Source organism: Neltuma alba, unplaced genomic scaffold (genome assembly GCF_004799145.2).
Source record: "Neltuma alba isolate B1F8T4 unplaced genomic scaffold, ASM479914v2 tig00013470_pilon, whole genome shotgun sequence".
Lineage (NCBI taxonomy): Eukaryota > Viridiplantae > Streptophyta > Magnoliopsida > Fabales > Fabaceae > Neltuma > Neltuma alba.
Genome location: NW_021637703.1, coordinates 352,298 through 369,433, shown reverse-complemented (window position 1 = coordinate 369,433; position 17,136 = coordinate 352,298). Strand labels below are relative to the sequence as shown.

Genomic DNA, 17,136 nt, shown 5'->3' with positions numbered 1-17,136 from the left:
TCAAAAAATAATTTTTGATACAACAAAAAATAATTTTAATAGTGTATTTTCAAATTTTTAATATGTAATAAAATTTATTAATTTTGATTATATTATAACACTTTATAATTTTAATTTTTCAGTGCATAATGAAACTTATTTATTTAGGTCTCTTTTAAATGACTAGAAAATATATTAAATAAATATTTTTTATCATATAACATAAATTGTTTAAATTTGAGAGACTATACAAATCATTTAAATTTATAATTTAAAATTTTTAAATAAAAAATTGTTAGAAACATTTATAATGTATTTAGTCTATTATATATTTATTTACAGAATTAATCAAACTTCCATTCAAGGTTTTTATGCCTACATTAACTAAATTGATTAATTTTTTTATCCCAATATGACAAAATACTAAACAAATAATTATTTGTAAAAATAAAAAATAAAATTAAGGAAGAGGAAAAAATTTTAAATTTTTCAAAACTTTTTGGCCAAGATTTAAGAATTTAGCATTATGAAGGATAAATTAGTAAATAAAAACTATTTTAATATAAATTTAAATAAAAATATTTTTAAAAAATATTCTTAACGAAGTTAATGGTTTGGAATTAAGTGAATATTTTCAAAATAGAGAAGACGCTAGTGTAATTAGAGCAAAATATAAGGAAAGTTAAAGTATTTTACTTATATTATTAATTTTTTTTCAGAAAAATATTATTAATATTAATGTAAAACATTGAAAATATAGAAAATCATATATTAGAAGCCATGCTTTTTATGAGTTTTTTTTTTCCTGGGTGAAAAGCTTTTTAAAGTTGTGTCCCGCTTTTAATAAGTGGCATTACAATATATAATGGCGTGAAACTCATTCCAGCATCTACTCTTTTTTTTTTCCCCTCCTTGATATTCTAGCATGTACTCAAATCTATGTAAACCACTCCAATTTCAATTCCAAATGACTAAAATGTATGCTGGTACCCAAAAAAAAAAAAAGACTAAAATGTATATTTATACGATTTTTGGTTTTTAATATAAGATTGTTTTTTAAAGACTTTCATGGTATTAAATACAAGACATTTTATAAAAAGGTCAAGAATATCAAAATTTTCTTTTTCACAAATGCTCTTATTAATTGGATGATTGAGAGAGATTAGAGTAGTATTAAACGTAATTAAAATAGATTAACTTTAACTGGAAGGTATTTTTAAAAAATGGTAATAATTTTTTTAATGGTATGAATAATTTTTAAACACTTTTCTTAATCTTTATGAAGTAATTTAAAGTGTTTTATATTAAAAACTGATGGAGCATAAAACTAAAATGTTAAGTATCGGTTAACAACTTAACTTGCTTAATTTTTATAGATATAGACTTTGGTGATGCAACAAATTAAACTTAACAATAAAATAAATGTTTTAAAAAATTAATACAAATGGTTGGCAAAAATATATATATATATATAAATACACAAAACACTCAGTAGAAAATCAAACCATATTCATGAAATTTGATCACTATTTATAAGCTACTTCCAATTCTTAATATAAAAGCTTATTTGACTTTTATTTTGGTCTTAATTATAAGACTCCAATCCACTTTGTCTCTCATATTTATCTATTTTTTTTAAGATAGTCCTTATAATAATGGTAGTTTTAGCCAATACACTTAATTAGTAAAGATATTTTAGAAAAGATAACATTTATTTGTTACAAATAACTAATTTAACTAATCTTCTTAATCTATTCAAATTAATCAATAAGTTCTTATATTAAGAAGTGAAGGTAGTATTAACTTTTTATAAAGATTATATAACAGTTTATTTAAAAGAATTGTATTCCAATATAATTTATCCTTTTACCATTATTTACAATTATTATAATTATAATTTTTTCATGCACAAATGGAATTATACTACCTGTTCTCAATATAAGACTTATTTAACTAATTTGAATAAATTAAAAAAAAGTTAAAGTTAGTTATTTATAATAAATATGAGTTAATTTTTTTGAAGTATTATTTTAATTATGATTACTCTTAAATAAAAACTTTTTAACATATACAATTAATAGAGATATTTTAAAAATGAATAATAATTTTAGAAGATAATATGAATTGAATTGACATGCTATACCATTACATTAGGATGTGGAGGAAGTACATTGATATTCATATGGGGAAATGACAATTATTTAAAAAAAAAAAAAAAAAACGTAAGCACGTGGTGCGTAAAATATCTTTATTTGCCAATTTTAAAAGAGGAGGGATCCGAGAAGAGGGAAACACAGAAAATAGTGGAAGGATCTGCTTCTCTCCAATTTCTGCGTTTGAACTTGGATTCCAGTTTCTGGATTTCGCTTTCCCTCGGCATCCTTTTTATTCTTCTTCTCGCTGTTGTTCTTCTTGTTGGTTCGTACTGGGAATCGCATGGGTGCCGCCAACACCTGGGACGCCATGGATCTTGCCGCCCAAGTTCCCCAAGACCATGGCTCTCAGATTCTCTCCTCCTCTCTCACGATTGATCCGTCCCTCTCTCCTCCTGAAATGAATCCTCGCATCATGTTCGTACTCACCACTTTCTCTTTTTGAACGTCCGCATCTCCTTTGCGTCCTAGTATTTTGGATTTCTTTGTTTTCCTTTTTCCTTTTTGGCTTTCTATTTGAGTTGATTCTTGTGTCTGGTTGCCACGAAATATGAGAATATGGGTGATATGAGTCAGATTGGAATTGGATGTGAATTTTGTCGTTTCCCTCAGTTGTATTTTTATCAGAAGAAATCTTCTATGTAACTTAAAATGTATTGCGGTTTCATTCGAAGTGGATATTCAGTTCCGGCTTGCTGCCTTCCCCCGGTTCCCCCAATTATTATTCAGATGCTATCTTTACGTCTTTCTAATAATAGTTCTGAGCTGGAGAAAATGCGGTAGTTACCTTTTGTTGTGATTCTGCAGTGAGCTGTGCAAGGATATGTTCAAGCAGTGGTCAAATTTGGATGATTCTCGCTTTGATATTGAGACAGTTTCTGGAGGCATCACAAATTTGTGTGAGTTATTTCCTTATTGTTACCCGCGATAGTGATTGGTATTGGAAGTTAAAGTTTGATTTTGCTAAAGTTATTTTATTTCTTTTCTTTAAGTTAAGGATTGCTTGTTTTTTTAGTTATTTATTTAATAACGTTTCTTTGCTTGTAAGATTAGCTTGAGTGTTTTATTTCGACTAAAATAAGATAAGTTGGAGTGGTATTTTTATTAGAATATAATTAACAGTAAGTTACTTCTATTGTTTTGCTACTCAAAAAAATAAGTTCAGAAGAAAAATTAAATCGTCAATTTCTATTGAGTTTTATAATTAGAAATAAAGTAACTAAATTGCTTCATATTCATGCTTATGCACTATGGCCTAACCGGTAGTTTATCAATAACTCCCAGTACTCAAGGTTACGGTGAAGGAAGAAAATGGTCATGATGTCTCGATAACCATCAGATTGTATGGACCATATACCGAGTACATCATCAACCGTGAACGGGAATTGCAGGTTAGGCTGCCTACTATATGATAATGTTAAATTGTGTGGTTAATCTTGCATTGGAATCCAGTGACAATTTGACCCTTATCATTCCTGTAAATCTTGCACTGGAGCTAAAGAACTATTGGAGTCACAGAATAGCTTAAACGAGATATGCTCATGGCAATGCTTCTGATTGTGATATTCTGTGTCCTTTTCTGTTTATTGATTCCTTTTCTACTAACTGAAATTGAATCATTTTGACCGTTGTATATTGCATAAGGTTTTTCTTATTAACTATTATATGCTTCTATGAGCTTCAATTATGACAAATAGGCTTCAGCAAAGTTAGTTCAGTGAATTCCTTCTATTCTTTTCTTTTTTCCCATTTATATGATGGGAATAAGAATCTAGTGCTGAAATAGCCGAATGAGTTCCACTAGTTTTCTACTCTATTTAAGTTGTTTTCATGTAACATGCGATATCCAATTCATACCACTATTTCCTTGTCCTGACTTGGCATTAAAAATGCAGAAGTTAGAATCAGGATGTCTGCAAACAACGGAACAATTTTTTTAAATTTTTTTTTTTTTATAAGACCAGCTATGATGTATGGAAAGCTACCGGAGTTATTTGCGATAAGAAGGTACCTGAGAAACTTAAAGGAAAATTTTATCGGACTGCTATAAGACCAGCTATGATGTATGGTAGTGAATGTTGGGCAATAAAGGGAAAACAAGAGCACAAAGTCAAAGTAGCAGAAATGAGGATGTTGAGATGGATGTGTGGTCATACAAGAAAAGATAGGATTCGAAATGAAAAGATCAGGATAAGAGTCGGTGTGGCACCTATCCAAGAGAAAATGGTTGAAAATCGCTTAAGATGGTTTGGACATGTGCAGAGAAGGCCCTTGGAGGCCCCGGTGAAGAGGGTGGATCAAATAAGATGGAGTCCCATAAAAAGAGGCAGGGGAAGACCGAGAAGAACGCTGAATGAGGTCATTGAACGAGACCTCCTAATCAACAACATATCTAAGGATTGGGTTGTTGACAGAGCACGATGGCGTCGTGTGATTCATGTAGCCGACCCCACCTAGTGGGATAAGGCTTGTTGTTTTTTTTTTTTTTTTTTTTTTTATATACTTGATCTTCTTCAACAATGAGTTAATGGGACTGGTGATCCATGTTAGAAAACACAGCTTGGTTCATTTGCATAGAAATGCACAAAAATCTTTTGCTTTTATGCAAATATACTCCGTTATTTTTACTTGCTTGGCCTACTTTGTAATAGTTAGCCAAATATTATGTTTAGGCCACCAAATACATCTCAGCTGCAGGATTTGGAGCTAAATGGCTTGGAATTTTCGGAAATGGCATGGTGCAATCTTTTATCAATGCGCATACTCTATCTCCATCAGGTACATATTCGACAAATTGCTGTAAGGGCAGCTAGTGACTTAGTTTGGTTGGTGAAAAGTCAATGTAATATTTAAATCATCTGATGTGGTTGTTCATGGTTCTTTATAAAGTTTTTTGCCGAAACTTCAAACATCTTTAAACAGTTATTCTCCCCACAAATCATGCATATTTCAATAACATGTGGGCTTATGCACTGTATGGAGTTTGGGAAATAAGTTGCATTATTTATGGTTTATGAACTGCCCAACTTCTTAAAGACCCTGTATATGTATTGTACTGTAGCAGATATTGAAATTACTTTTCTTGATTGATAGTTATCATCTATGGGAAGACTTCTTATTGGATTACCTTGAATTTACAGCTAATTTGATAGTAGATTTACTTGATTATGCTATATTTGCCAAGAAATAAAGACTTTGAATTGATTGAGCCTTGGACTTACCTTTGAATTGAATTTTGAATTTTTACCTCACCCTGCACAGCTTTAGTTATTTTTATTTTCTGATGTGCTGACAATTTGGGATGTAACCTCAGAATATAAATATTGCTCACTTGAACTCTGCCTGTTTGGCTACATGTTTAACATCATTTATGGATTATTTTAATGGCAGAGATGAGGGAGCCAAAGCTGGTTGCTAAAATTGCAAAACAAGTGAAAAGATTTCATCAGTTGGAAGTTCCAGGTTCTAAGGAACCTCAGTTATGGAATGATATATTCAAGTTCTTTAATCAAGGTCCTTTTTTCTTTCGTGTGATGTAATTAATGATTGACTTTGTATTCTCTTTAATCCTTACTCAAGTCACGTCTGTTTGAAGTGAATTTCATTGGCGTGGATTTTTTTTCTTTTTTTTTGAATGGTAAAGGTTGATCATATAGGTAGAAATCTAAAGATGAATCATGAACAACATTCGCAAACAAATTGGCGCATCTATTTGCTTTTCTAAAAGCATACTGGAGTATCACTTCATCATCCACCGCAATCATCTCTCTTGCTCTTCCATGTGATAGATAGGTTCTTCCTTCTATTGACAATTGGGACACGCTCCTCACCACGCCTTCCTGGCTTTTCTCTTCTGCATGCTTGCAGACTGCAGTTCATGTCTTCCTTCTCCTTTGTGAAATCTGACATCTCAGTTTCCCCCATGTCTCAAGCATATTGGTCTTCCATTATTCTCCCCTATATCTTGTGGTCTGCTATGCTATCGTTTGATATAATAGTCTGCTCCATAATCTGTGGTTGAGGCTCACTTTCTGAACTCTTGCCCATATCTGGCTCCCCCTGCATTTCCTGATAGTGTCCACTTCTGTTCTTTTCCTTAACAGCCTCTTTACCTATATTTAGTGGCCTCATGATTGAGCGATTACAACTTGGTGGACTCCTTCACTATTTTTGCTCTTTTGCACTGGAGGGAATATTTGGGACCTTCTATTTTGACCTTTTTCTTTGATTTTGGCCAAAATGTCGGGCAACCCTTCAATTTTGTCCTGCCTATATTTGATTTTCTTATGGAAGTGGGTTTTAATCTTCATTGAGCTTATTAGGATCTACCTTTTATCCCATTAGTGGCAATTGCTGAAAGCAAAATGATGTATTTTGCAATGCAAGCAGCCTAAGAGTAGAGATTCTGATGAATTTTTTCTTCTTGTATGCATATGTGCACATAATTGGATTTCATATTTTATTAAGTAGAAGATCCTTATTTCCCACGTACTTTTTTCTATTGCCAGATTTGAAAGAACTCCTTGAATTTTTAAAGTCTGACTCCTGCCAAGGGATAGTGAACTATATATGCTTTAAAGTTTGACATTTCAAGTATATGAGTTGCTGCTTTTTTTTCATTACAGCATCTGCCCTTGAATTTGATGATGCTGAGAAGCACAGGACTTATAAGACAATTTCATTTCAGGAACTCCACAGTGCAATTTTGGAGCTCAAGGTATTTGTACTTTCCATAAATTTCCTGAATAGGCAATTTTTAATTAATCACTGCATTGGACAGACTTTAGCATTCTTATTGCATGTAGTAAATATTATACTTTTCGATCCTTTTCTCTTTGTTCTGAATGCACTTTATGAATGATACTGTGAAATCCTTGGCTGAACCAGCTTTAGTTAATGAAGAATTTGATAATTATCTTCTCTTCACTGAAATATGTTTCTTGATATTGCATCAGGGGTTGACAGATCGGCTGACTTCTCCTGTGGTTTTTGCTCACAATGATTTGCTCTCTGGAAATATAATGATAAATGAAGAGGAAGGTATTCACAAATATATTCAATAGTCCACTCTAATTGGTTCAGGATGAGTATGTTTCTGATAGGACCATTAGCAGTTAGTGTGCTCATGCTTCAGGGAGCTTATTAATAATTAATTTTACAATCTTGCATATTTTGAGTGCTCTGCCCTTACTCTGTCCCTTTGAATTGCATCTTCTCTATGAACCATGTGAGTTCTTGAGATTATATAAATTCCCCTTTTTCAGATTAAGTTTCTTCCTTCTCTTTCTTTCTTGCTTTTCAACATTTGTGAATGTTTAATAAAAAATCTTGAGTAAACCAGAACTTATTACTGTTGGCATGCCAAAATTTAAGTAGCTTTTTCAATTGTGTAATTCAATGGTTGCTTGATGGTTTCTCTATGAAATATTTCACTGCAAGGATGACGAGATTCGGACAATAGCACCCTTTTTTCAGTTATGGAAGTGAACTAATACGATAGAACCATACAGTGATCATGCAATAAAACTTATTGCGTGTGCTTGATGCAGGAAACACATTCTCTGCATCATATATCTCCATTTATAGCAAACCACTAAGAACTAAGGAGACTGACATGCCTCTGATGTTCACATCTGGCATATGAAGTGCAACATTCACACATGAAGCAAGAATGCTGAACTGATCAACTTATTCATTATTATTATTATTATGATGTATTTTTCTCCTTCAAATTTCCAGATAAACTTTACATCATTGATTATGAGTATGCATCATACAACTTTAGAGGCTTTGACATTGGAAACCATTTTGCCGAGTATGCGGGCTATGATTGTGACTACAACTTGTATGTCTTTGTAACCTATTCTCATTCTGTTTGTTTCTCTCCCCTTTTGTTTAATCAGTTTTCTAATTGGTTGTTGACCATTGTATTTATGCAGATACCCAGATAAAGATGAACAATATCATTTTTTCAGGCATTACTTGCAACCTGACAGACCACACGAGGTTAATTTTTATCTATTTTATTTTATTTTGCAGATTGCTAATGATCTATAATGAGATGCTGTCTTTTAAACAAGCCCATGTTTATTATGTTTATTACATCCACAATCACACTGTTAGTAAACGATACAAATCTGGGCCGATCCTGCTCAGTTTAGCTGTAGAATGCACCCATCTGTCTAACTAATTATTCACACAGTCAGTCTCTTTAATGCATTGAAGATTGAAATTGATACTCAAACCTTATCAATGGAATTAATTTGCCTTTTATATTAGTGAGTACATTTTATACCAACGTCTATTCTGGGGGTTCTCAAACTAATCATTCGCTATCTCGATCACTTTTTTAGGCCCTTGGGCACTGAAAACTAAATTAGGTTGGTTCTGGGGTGTGGATCCCGGGATGCTGTCGGCTAATGATTTTCCACGACTTGTTACATCACTCGCTGTCACTAAGATGCGGACTTGATTTAACATTAGCTCAGGCATATCTTGTATAGTGGTTGCTAGACAGAGGGGTCTGCTGATCTCGTGAAAAATCAGTGTTATCAACTTTCCTGCATTTATATCATTAATTAATTATTTATTTTATGATATAGGTGACTGAGGAAGATCTCTATAGTCTCTATGTTGAAGCAAACACATATTCATTGGTTTCTCACGTTTTCTGGGCTTTGTGGGGATTGATTCAGGTATAATTTTTCTTCCTTTCTTTCTTGTTATACACTGCAAAATCATTCATATCCATGACCGTTATTTATTTATTTTTCTCACTCTCAACAGGCGAGGATGTCTCCAATTGATTTCGATTATCTTGGTTATTTTTTCCTGCGCTACAATGAGTATAAGAGACAGAAGGACAAGAATTTCTCCCTGGCTGAATCCTACCTCTCAAGAAGCATGGGTACGTAGATTTTTGTATTGCAATCACATGTAGGGTTTTCTTTGTATTGCTTGTACCATGGGGTCTCTGATTCATGTAGTTAGATATTTATGTAAAATATCTTTTGTAGCTGCTTATGGAAATAAAAACAAATTTTAGACAAATATAGACCTTTAGGGCCCTTTGCGCTTGTGCCCTTCGGTTGTAATCTTTAAAACAGGGTGATTTTTTTTTTATTTAATAAATGTTCCAGATTATTTGGTTTACACAATGGAATTGAATCACAGACAAAAAGAAATGAAAAATAATCCCTCCAGTCCCAAATGTGGCTATTAATTGGGAGTTTATTTTGGTAAATATAAGACCTAAATCCTATTATATATGTGCTGGGTTGAAAATCAGATTTATTTTTCACGATACAAGGTAAGATAGAGAGACCTTAAACTTTGAAATTGAAATTGAACTGAAGACAAAAATTGATGCCATGTAAATACTTCTAACCTACCAAGTGTAGTCTTTTCCCTCTTTTTAATCTTCACATTACTGACTGATGCTTTTTTATATAATTATATTTGGTATTTAATAGTGTTGAGTAATCTAGACTCAAGCGTTGTTGAGTCGAAATATTATGTAATCTTTACAGCCAAGTTTTTTTTTTTTCCCGATTCACAGTATTTGAATGCCCAAACTTTTGGATGTTGAGATTATTTTACTCCGGTTCAAAATATGAGCATTAAATTTTTGAAAGGAATTGGTATTTGTAAAATAAACTACAATTTATCTGTTAGTTTAATATTTTTTTTATTTTTACTCCTAATTAATTATATGTTTCTCTAATTTTTTTTAATTCATTCTCGCTCATCTCTTTTCACTCTCATTTTCTCTCCCACTCATCTTTTCTATAAATAAGAGTGTTTTAATAAAATAAATTGTTTTTTTAATAAATTTATTATCTTTAATTAATTTAACTAATTTTTTGAGTTGCCTGATTTAATTATCTAATACTTATATTTTGAGCTAGAATACTAAACTTGCTTCGCCACAAATTTGGCCCATGTAAGAAATGGAATAATGTAATAACTGAATATATACAAGAAAAATAATCGTTGATTCTTTTAATATACCTCAGTTTTGAATTAGATCAATATGATTTATTTTGTCTAAGTTATGTTCTTCTAATTTAATGTACTATAAATATTTATTTTTGAGTATATAAATCATTAACTTTTTATTTTACAGAATTTATTAGCTTTATAAAATCTTCGTTTAATTTGACGTTGACGTTGACGTTGTTTTAGCTTTATGTGCATTTCTATAGATGGCATTTCATAAATTCTATAAATTAAAATTGACAAATCAAATAATAAATGTCCAATTTAACAATATAGTGAATGTTTGGATTACCGTTTCCAACGACAAAAGTGTCTTGAAGATGGTGAAACTGAGATTACAAATTAGATAAAAAATATTGTTTGACTGGGCTAAGTTTTCCAACTAAGTGCCTAACTCAAAATCGAGATTAATCACAAGGAAGAGCGCTTTTGCCGAATCCAAGATGATTGACCAATTGACTAATTAGAAAACTAAAGGGGTATTCAGAATTTTAAAATTCCTTTTTTTTTTGGTGAATAAAAAAGTTTAGGAAAATTGGATTTTGCTTGCCAAAGTTAGGACATGTCTCCAAACTCAGAAAATACTTATATAGATATTTACAAATCGCTGATGAATAATGTCCTCACATTGTTGACAATAGAATTCGAACTTACAACTTATAAGTTATGAACTGACTTTTTATCAACTAGATCAACTTTTATTGGTATAATTTTTTTAATTTCTGTTATGCTGACCCTGGAAAATAAGCAATTTTCCTTAAATTTTAACATGTTAATTCAATCATAATTTAGTACGTCAGAACTATATTATGTGATCCCGGGGGGGAAGCCAGGAACAAGAGATGAGTTCCACGATTTCATCTTTGTAAAATTTACATGCATAGAGGTAGGGAAACTTGCGAAAATCAATATGAAAGTGGATAGAGACCAGTTCTAAAAAAAATATAGATATATTCCTATGAAAAAAAACTCCTTTTATTCTTAATATAAGATCTAATTATTGAGTTGATCTTGATCCTAAATATAAGACCTATTTATCAGATTTATCAATTTTTTTAAATTACCTCTATTGATGCTCGCCTAACTATAATCAAGTAGGACATGGATGGAGGATATTAAGAAAGATGATTATGATATTTTAGGAAAAATATGTTATATTTTTTTTATAATTAACTAACTTATCTAGCTTTCTTAATCTAATTAAATTAGTTAAATAGGTCTTATATTAAGAACTGGAAGAGTATAACTTTATAACAACTTGCATTATGTTTTTAATTATTTTGTTAAACCAAATGGAAATGAGTTACTAGTGAAACAAGTAAAATAAATTGTTTTGGAATAAATAATATTTATTGTGTACCCTTATGGCCTTAAGTAGTAAAAAAGGATAAATAAGGCTGAATAATGATGAATAAAATTATGATATACTACCTCTGGTTTTTGACTTAACTCATTTGTGTAAATTAAGAAAATAATTAAATTGTTTATCTGTTAAAAATATAGGAAAAATCGCAAAAAAAAAAAAAAGATCGTGAAATTAGAAAAATTACAAATTGAGACCCATGATACCATTAGTATGAGTTTTGACAACAATAGTATGTGTTTTGATAATAATTTTTGTAAACCGATCCCTGTGCATAATTTCTCTAATTTTACAGTCTTTTTTTGTGATTTTTCCAAAAATATATGTTGATTTTTTAAAATATTTTATTAAATCATTTCCATTACAATCTACCCTTTGATACTATTCTCCTAATATGTACAATAAATAAAGATAATTTGTAAAGGAAAATAATAATAATAATAATAAAATAATAACAATGAGAATAAATAAATTAAAATATTATATTTAAAATTAAAATTAACTTTTAACTAGGTTTTATATTAGTAACCCAACATTACACTGTAAACAATATTTATCTCTGCTATACCTCGCCGCACATGATGTTATGGCAAATGGGAATTGTCTTTGCTGACAAAGATTGGAAGTTTCCCTTATTGCTATGTCTCGCACCTCGCAACTCACCCCCAATAAAAAAAAACTACTTTTTTTTTTTTTGGGTTGAATTCAAGGTAATTGTTGCCGATTTTATCTCCCAGCATAGTAGACTTTCTGAGAGAATCAAAATGAAATTTTATATAAAATTAAAAAAATTCAAAATGCATTTTTTCCATGCATAAAATATTTAAATTGCGGCCACTTTTTTCCATGGGTCTTCCACTTTTACTCTTATGTGTGTAAAATATTAAAATCGCAGGATAATGACCAAACTTAGAATCTTTTCAAACGAACATGTTCCCACCCTTTTGGCGGATTAGAGATTTTGAAGAAAACCGGGGGTTTTAGTTGACGGGGGCTTAGGGATAAAAAAGTTAATATTACTTTTAATCCCTAAAATTTAATCTTATTGTAATTTTAGCTCATGAAATTTGATTTCATTTTGACTATACTCCTTAAAATTTAATTTCGTTTTGATCCACTTAAAGACTTTTGGTCCCTCAAAATTTTGTTTAAGACCCAAAATAAAAAATGAAATCAAATTTTAGGAACTGAAAAAAATACTAACCCTACATGAAATTAAGACATTTCTTTTGGTATCTGATACAATAACATATTTATAAATTATGACTATGATTATAAATAAATACAACCACAAAATCTACAGTTACAACGAAATTTCAATTCTCTAATACATTTTCTTTTATTTTCTTCAGTATGATACCACAACTTTTTTTTTCACGCGACTCTGCTGCACTCAAAAACAACAACACAACCGTCAAAAGAAAATTTAGAAACAATAAACCAAACACCAAATAGTTATCATACTAATGAGTAAACTTTTGATATAATATATCTCTAATCAACATCATATTCATGCCATTCATTCTTGAAAGTGCAGAACTATACAAAGCTTAAAACTTTCCAAATGGTAAACCATGGGTTACACATGATCAATCTTTTCTTCCTCGAGCAATAATAGTACCTACAAAACTCATAAACGTTTACAACTGCGCACAACTATATAGGCATTTTGAATATACTAGTTCTCAACAAACCCAGAAGTGAAGGGCTTGATCTTTAAACACAGAAGGAGCCACATGAATAGTTGTGCACACTTGTAAATGTAAAAGTTGGGTAAGTGTTGATCTGCTCTAATTACTCATGAAAGATGTTCCTCACATCATCACAACATATGACAACTCAATTCTTAACATGTAAATTGTAACTACCTATCAATATCTGTAGCACTGTGATTACTAAGACAAATTTGAATCCTCTGAAGTACTTTTATAAGATGTAGTAATAGAGAAAGATAGAAAGAAAGTAGTGGGTTCCGCTTCTGTCTGTGAGTCCACGTACGCAGAGGTGGGACCCACCATTCTCTTCTAATCTCTAGTGAAGTACTTCAAATTACTAAGACAAATGATCTATGTGAGTAGATCCCCTCCAATGATACAAGGGATAAAAGCGAAGCAAGAGAGCCGTAGGAACATAACCTCCTGATCAGCCGGTCTCACTCTTATCTTCATTTCCCAAATCACTGGAAGAGATTTGAGTCTCATAAGCTATGTATCATCTCTCACAATGAGCATGATCCCTAGGGTGTGAAGCAAGTCATAGTTGACATTCACTGTTGATTCTTCGACACTATACAAACCCTAAGCTTGAAGAACCTGACAGTGCACTATGTGACTTTTGAGTCGGTTTCGGCCAGCAAGACTAGACAGAGATTTGTTACAAAAGACTTGAACTGTCCCTTTCCTGCAATAGTTTCCCACAAGTGTTCAGCTGATGATCCTCTCAAATCTTCAAATTTGGAAACATCAACCAGAGAAATGCTCATATTGTTCCTGATGATACAAAGCTTGCCGTTGAGCGGAACAAGAGCAGCTGCCTCCATAGCCCGTGAGTTCCCCAAATGTATTTTACTGTCAATATGCTTGCTCCATGAATCAGACACCTCATCATAAACCCTAAGTTTGCAGCCATCCTTGCAGTCTAAAGCATAGAGCTGTCCGTTGAGGGCAGTACTTGGGTTCCTCCAGCCAGTGACCATTCCGTCAAAAACAGGGCACCAGCTATCAGACTCTGGCTGGTAGACCTCACTCAGAACCTGCCGATGAGAACCAAGTCCCTTCAGGTACCACTTCCCCTCATACACAACTCCTATGAAAGGAACCATCGCGGTACTCATATCTGAGATAAAAGACCACCGATTCTTGTTGGGGTCATAAACTTCGGCTGATCGCAATGACCGGTGTACTCCTTCATTCTCCCCACCAGCCACATACAAACAATTATTTATGACACATGAGCCAAAAAAGTGTCGCCTGCGAAGCATATCTGGAGCACGGTGCCATTTATTGGTCCTAGCACTATAAAAGATGACACGTCTCATGGATCCCTTGTGTGGATCCTTGCCACCAAACAAGTATAAGTGACAGCCACTGAGAACAGCACAACCAAAACCAAGAGCTTCAGAATATTCCTTGGGAATGGGAGGGAGGGGTTGCCATAGTTGGTATACAGGATCAAAAGCATGCCATGAGATTTTGCCATCTCGATCTCTCTTAATGACATATATCCATTCTTCTGCAATTCCAAGACTCTTTCGGAGTGAGTAAAAGAAATTACCAGCCAGGAGACGGTACCATCTTCGGCAGACTAATCGGAGTTTCCGGTGTTCCACCCTTGGAACCCGAATTAGGCAAGCAATGGCAAGATCATCAGGGAGTCCAGGAAGTAAAGGGGATTGATTACGGCTTCTGTCACCACGTGATGGCTTGCTTCTAGTTGGGTGAATGGATGGTTTAATGTCAGGCTGAAGGCAGAGCTTCGTTCCAGGGACATACTTCTTTGCTCCAGCAACAGTTTTTAAGCCCGTATCTACCCTGCATAAACATGCTGTTGTATCAACCTGCACAATCAGATGTGAAAGAAACTTCTTTTAGCTACTTTCTCAACGAAAAACTGAAATCAACTTGAACACTTTATTTTCTAATGGAATATATGACATCAACATGAGATATCATCAGCATCTCAGCATGAAATACAAACAATTCTGAGACGCAGCAGTTAGAGCACTTTATATACTTATAACTGGATGATCTAAAGGCGGAAGCAATATCACAGATTTAGACACAAATCAGCTAGATGAAAATTACGAGAAAATTTGACCAACATGGGTTTAATCATAATCAGGCATTTGAGGAGGTTCTTATGTAATGGTACCTGCATCAATCACATGTAAATAGAATATGGTCACAGTATACCCAGATCTAAAGCTTAAAACTCGCTGGGCCATCTTAGTAGCCCAATCTATCTTAATCCCTCCTATTTTTCACTTGTGTCCAATAATCCCAATAATTGGGGATGCCAAAATAATCACTTATCGTTGGGATGGAACTTGGCATGTGGCTATCATAATTTTTCATAGTCCCGATAATTTCTCACAGATTACTACATATTCAAACATCTCATGAATAACATTCCAGGTGCTTGTGAAATTAAGATTCCCACGTACTAAACAGTACCTGAAAGTGAAAAGCCACAAGAGATCTCATGTAACTGTGATTTAGGCATAGGGATTACGCAAAAGATTGTCTCATTCTCAACACCCTATTTAGACATTGAGGCAGCTCCCTAATATCATCATCTGGCATTAGACAACTGTTCATAGCAACATCATTCCTAAAATTCTAGGCAACGAAGATAAAGTGTAGGGGAAGCTCAGTAAAATATCTAAAGGCAACATCTACAAGGTAACAGAAGAAATTCCAATTAATAATGGCAGTCAAGGATCTTCAAGCATTGACCCCAGAAGTCTTCCTCCCATCCCCGCAAACTCTCTTATAAATTAAAAACGATAAATTAGGGCAAAATTCCAACCATAATGATCACGAAGCATCAAGAGGGACACACTTAACCAGACTTGAAGTCCCATCAGCTCCGAAGAAACGACAGTAAAAGGCATCAGAACCACAAAACCGAGCATCAACACCTCAACCAAAGAAGATATTAGATATAAATACGAAAGAGAAACTCTAAGAAGAACGATTAACCAAATTACCAGAGGAGGTTGAAGAACTCTGTCCATCTTCTGCGCCCCAGTGCTTCCCAGACGAACGTATTAAAGTCTCACTTCCAAAATCAAGTAATATGCCGCCCAAACACCATGCTCAGAGCGAATTTCCAGAGAACCAAGTTCCAGACATAACCGAACTTTCTTAGCTCGCTTTTATAACAAAATAAAAAGTTGATATTTCAAAAGCGTAAATTCGAATTATGTCCCTGAAAGAAGATTTCCCGATCTCTTCAAATGCGTGGGCAGGACGAGATAACCTCACAAGGAGCTGCGTCAAAAGGGCTTGACACAACGCAACCCAATTCCGAAAAGCAAAAATCCCCACAAAGAAATCTCAAGAGCCACTGGCCATGAGGGAGAAATTGAAGACCCAGAAGCCTAAATCAAAGCAAGACAGTTCGAAATTGAGGAGCAAAACGAAGAAGCACAGAAAGACGTAAAGGGAACAGAAGCAAAGAAGGAAGACGCCATATGCGAGAGACCATTAAACTTAAGTGGAGTTTCGGGCCCATGAGCCAACGGCACAACCTACCAAGCACAAGAGCGTGTTGAAAGAAGAGAGAGAGAGAAAAAAAGCAAAGAAAGAAACCTAAACCATTAAAGGAGGAGAGAAGGAATGATGACACCTCGGTGGTTGCTGATTGGACAAAAGTAAGAACATTTCACAAGTTGGGTTGGAAGATAGCCCTTGTTTGTTTGCGTTTTCACTCTACAGGTACAGGATGACCTCCTAACCAAAAACTCTCATGTCTCGTGGATGCAGCTTCCTTCCTTAGCCTCATCCTCATTCACTGATTGCTTCTCCCTTCAATGTCAAATACCACATTTATTACACATTAAATTAATTCAAACTCTACTAAAAAAAATGAAGAAAGGATATTTTGTTAACATTTGAAGTTTTAATGATATTAGTTTTAAAA

General features: G+C 33.1%; 1 protein-coding gene and 1 pseudogene across 1 annotated transcript; one reads left to right on the top strand and one right to left on the bottom strand.

Annotated features, from left to right (window-relative positions):
* Positions 1-2,273: 2,273 nt before the first annotated feature.
* On the top strand, positions 2,274-9,208 carry LOC114737606 (probable ethanolamine kinase). The gene is made up of 11 exons (XM_028925559.1): positions 2,274-2,549; positions 2,940-3,031; positions 3,417-3,523; positions 4,805-4,910; positions 5,523-5,645; positions 6,758-6,849; positions 7,088-7,172; positions 7,872-7,977; positions 8,072-8,138; positions 8,735-8,827; positions 8,919-9,208. Exons 1-11 carry the CDS (start codon positions 2,416-2,418, stop codon positions 9,045-9,047), a joined length of 1,134 nt encoding a protein of 377 aa, XP_028781392.1. The 5' UTR covers positions 2,274-2,415; the 3' UTR covers positions 9,048-9,208.
* Positions 9,209-13,596: 4,388 nt separating this feature from the next.
* Positions 13,597-16,766, bottom strand: LOC114737624 (F-box/kelch-repeat protein At1g55270-like; annotated as a pseudogene).
* Between the last annotated feature and the right edge of the window lie 370 nt (positions 16,767-17,136).

Bases quoted from the DNA above. Each gene is read 5' to 3' on its own strand.
- LOC114737606 (XM_028925559.1), top strand. From the start codon at position 2,416: ATGGGTGCCGCCAACACCTGGGACGCCATGGATCTTGCCGCCCAAGTT. The intron at 3,032-3,416 runs GTGAGTTATTTC...AATAACTCCCAG, and splicing joins TGGAGGCATCACAAATTTGT to TACTCAAGGTTACGGTGAAG. The intron at 3,524-4,804 runs GTTAGGCTGCCT...TATTATGTTTAG, and splicing joins ACCGTGAACGGGAATTGCAG to GCCACCAAATACATCTCAGC.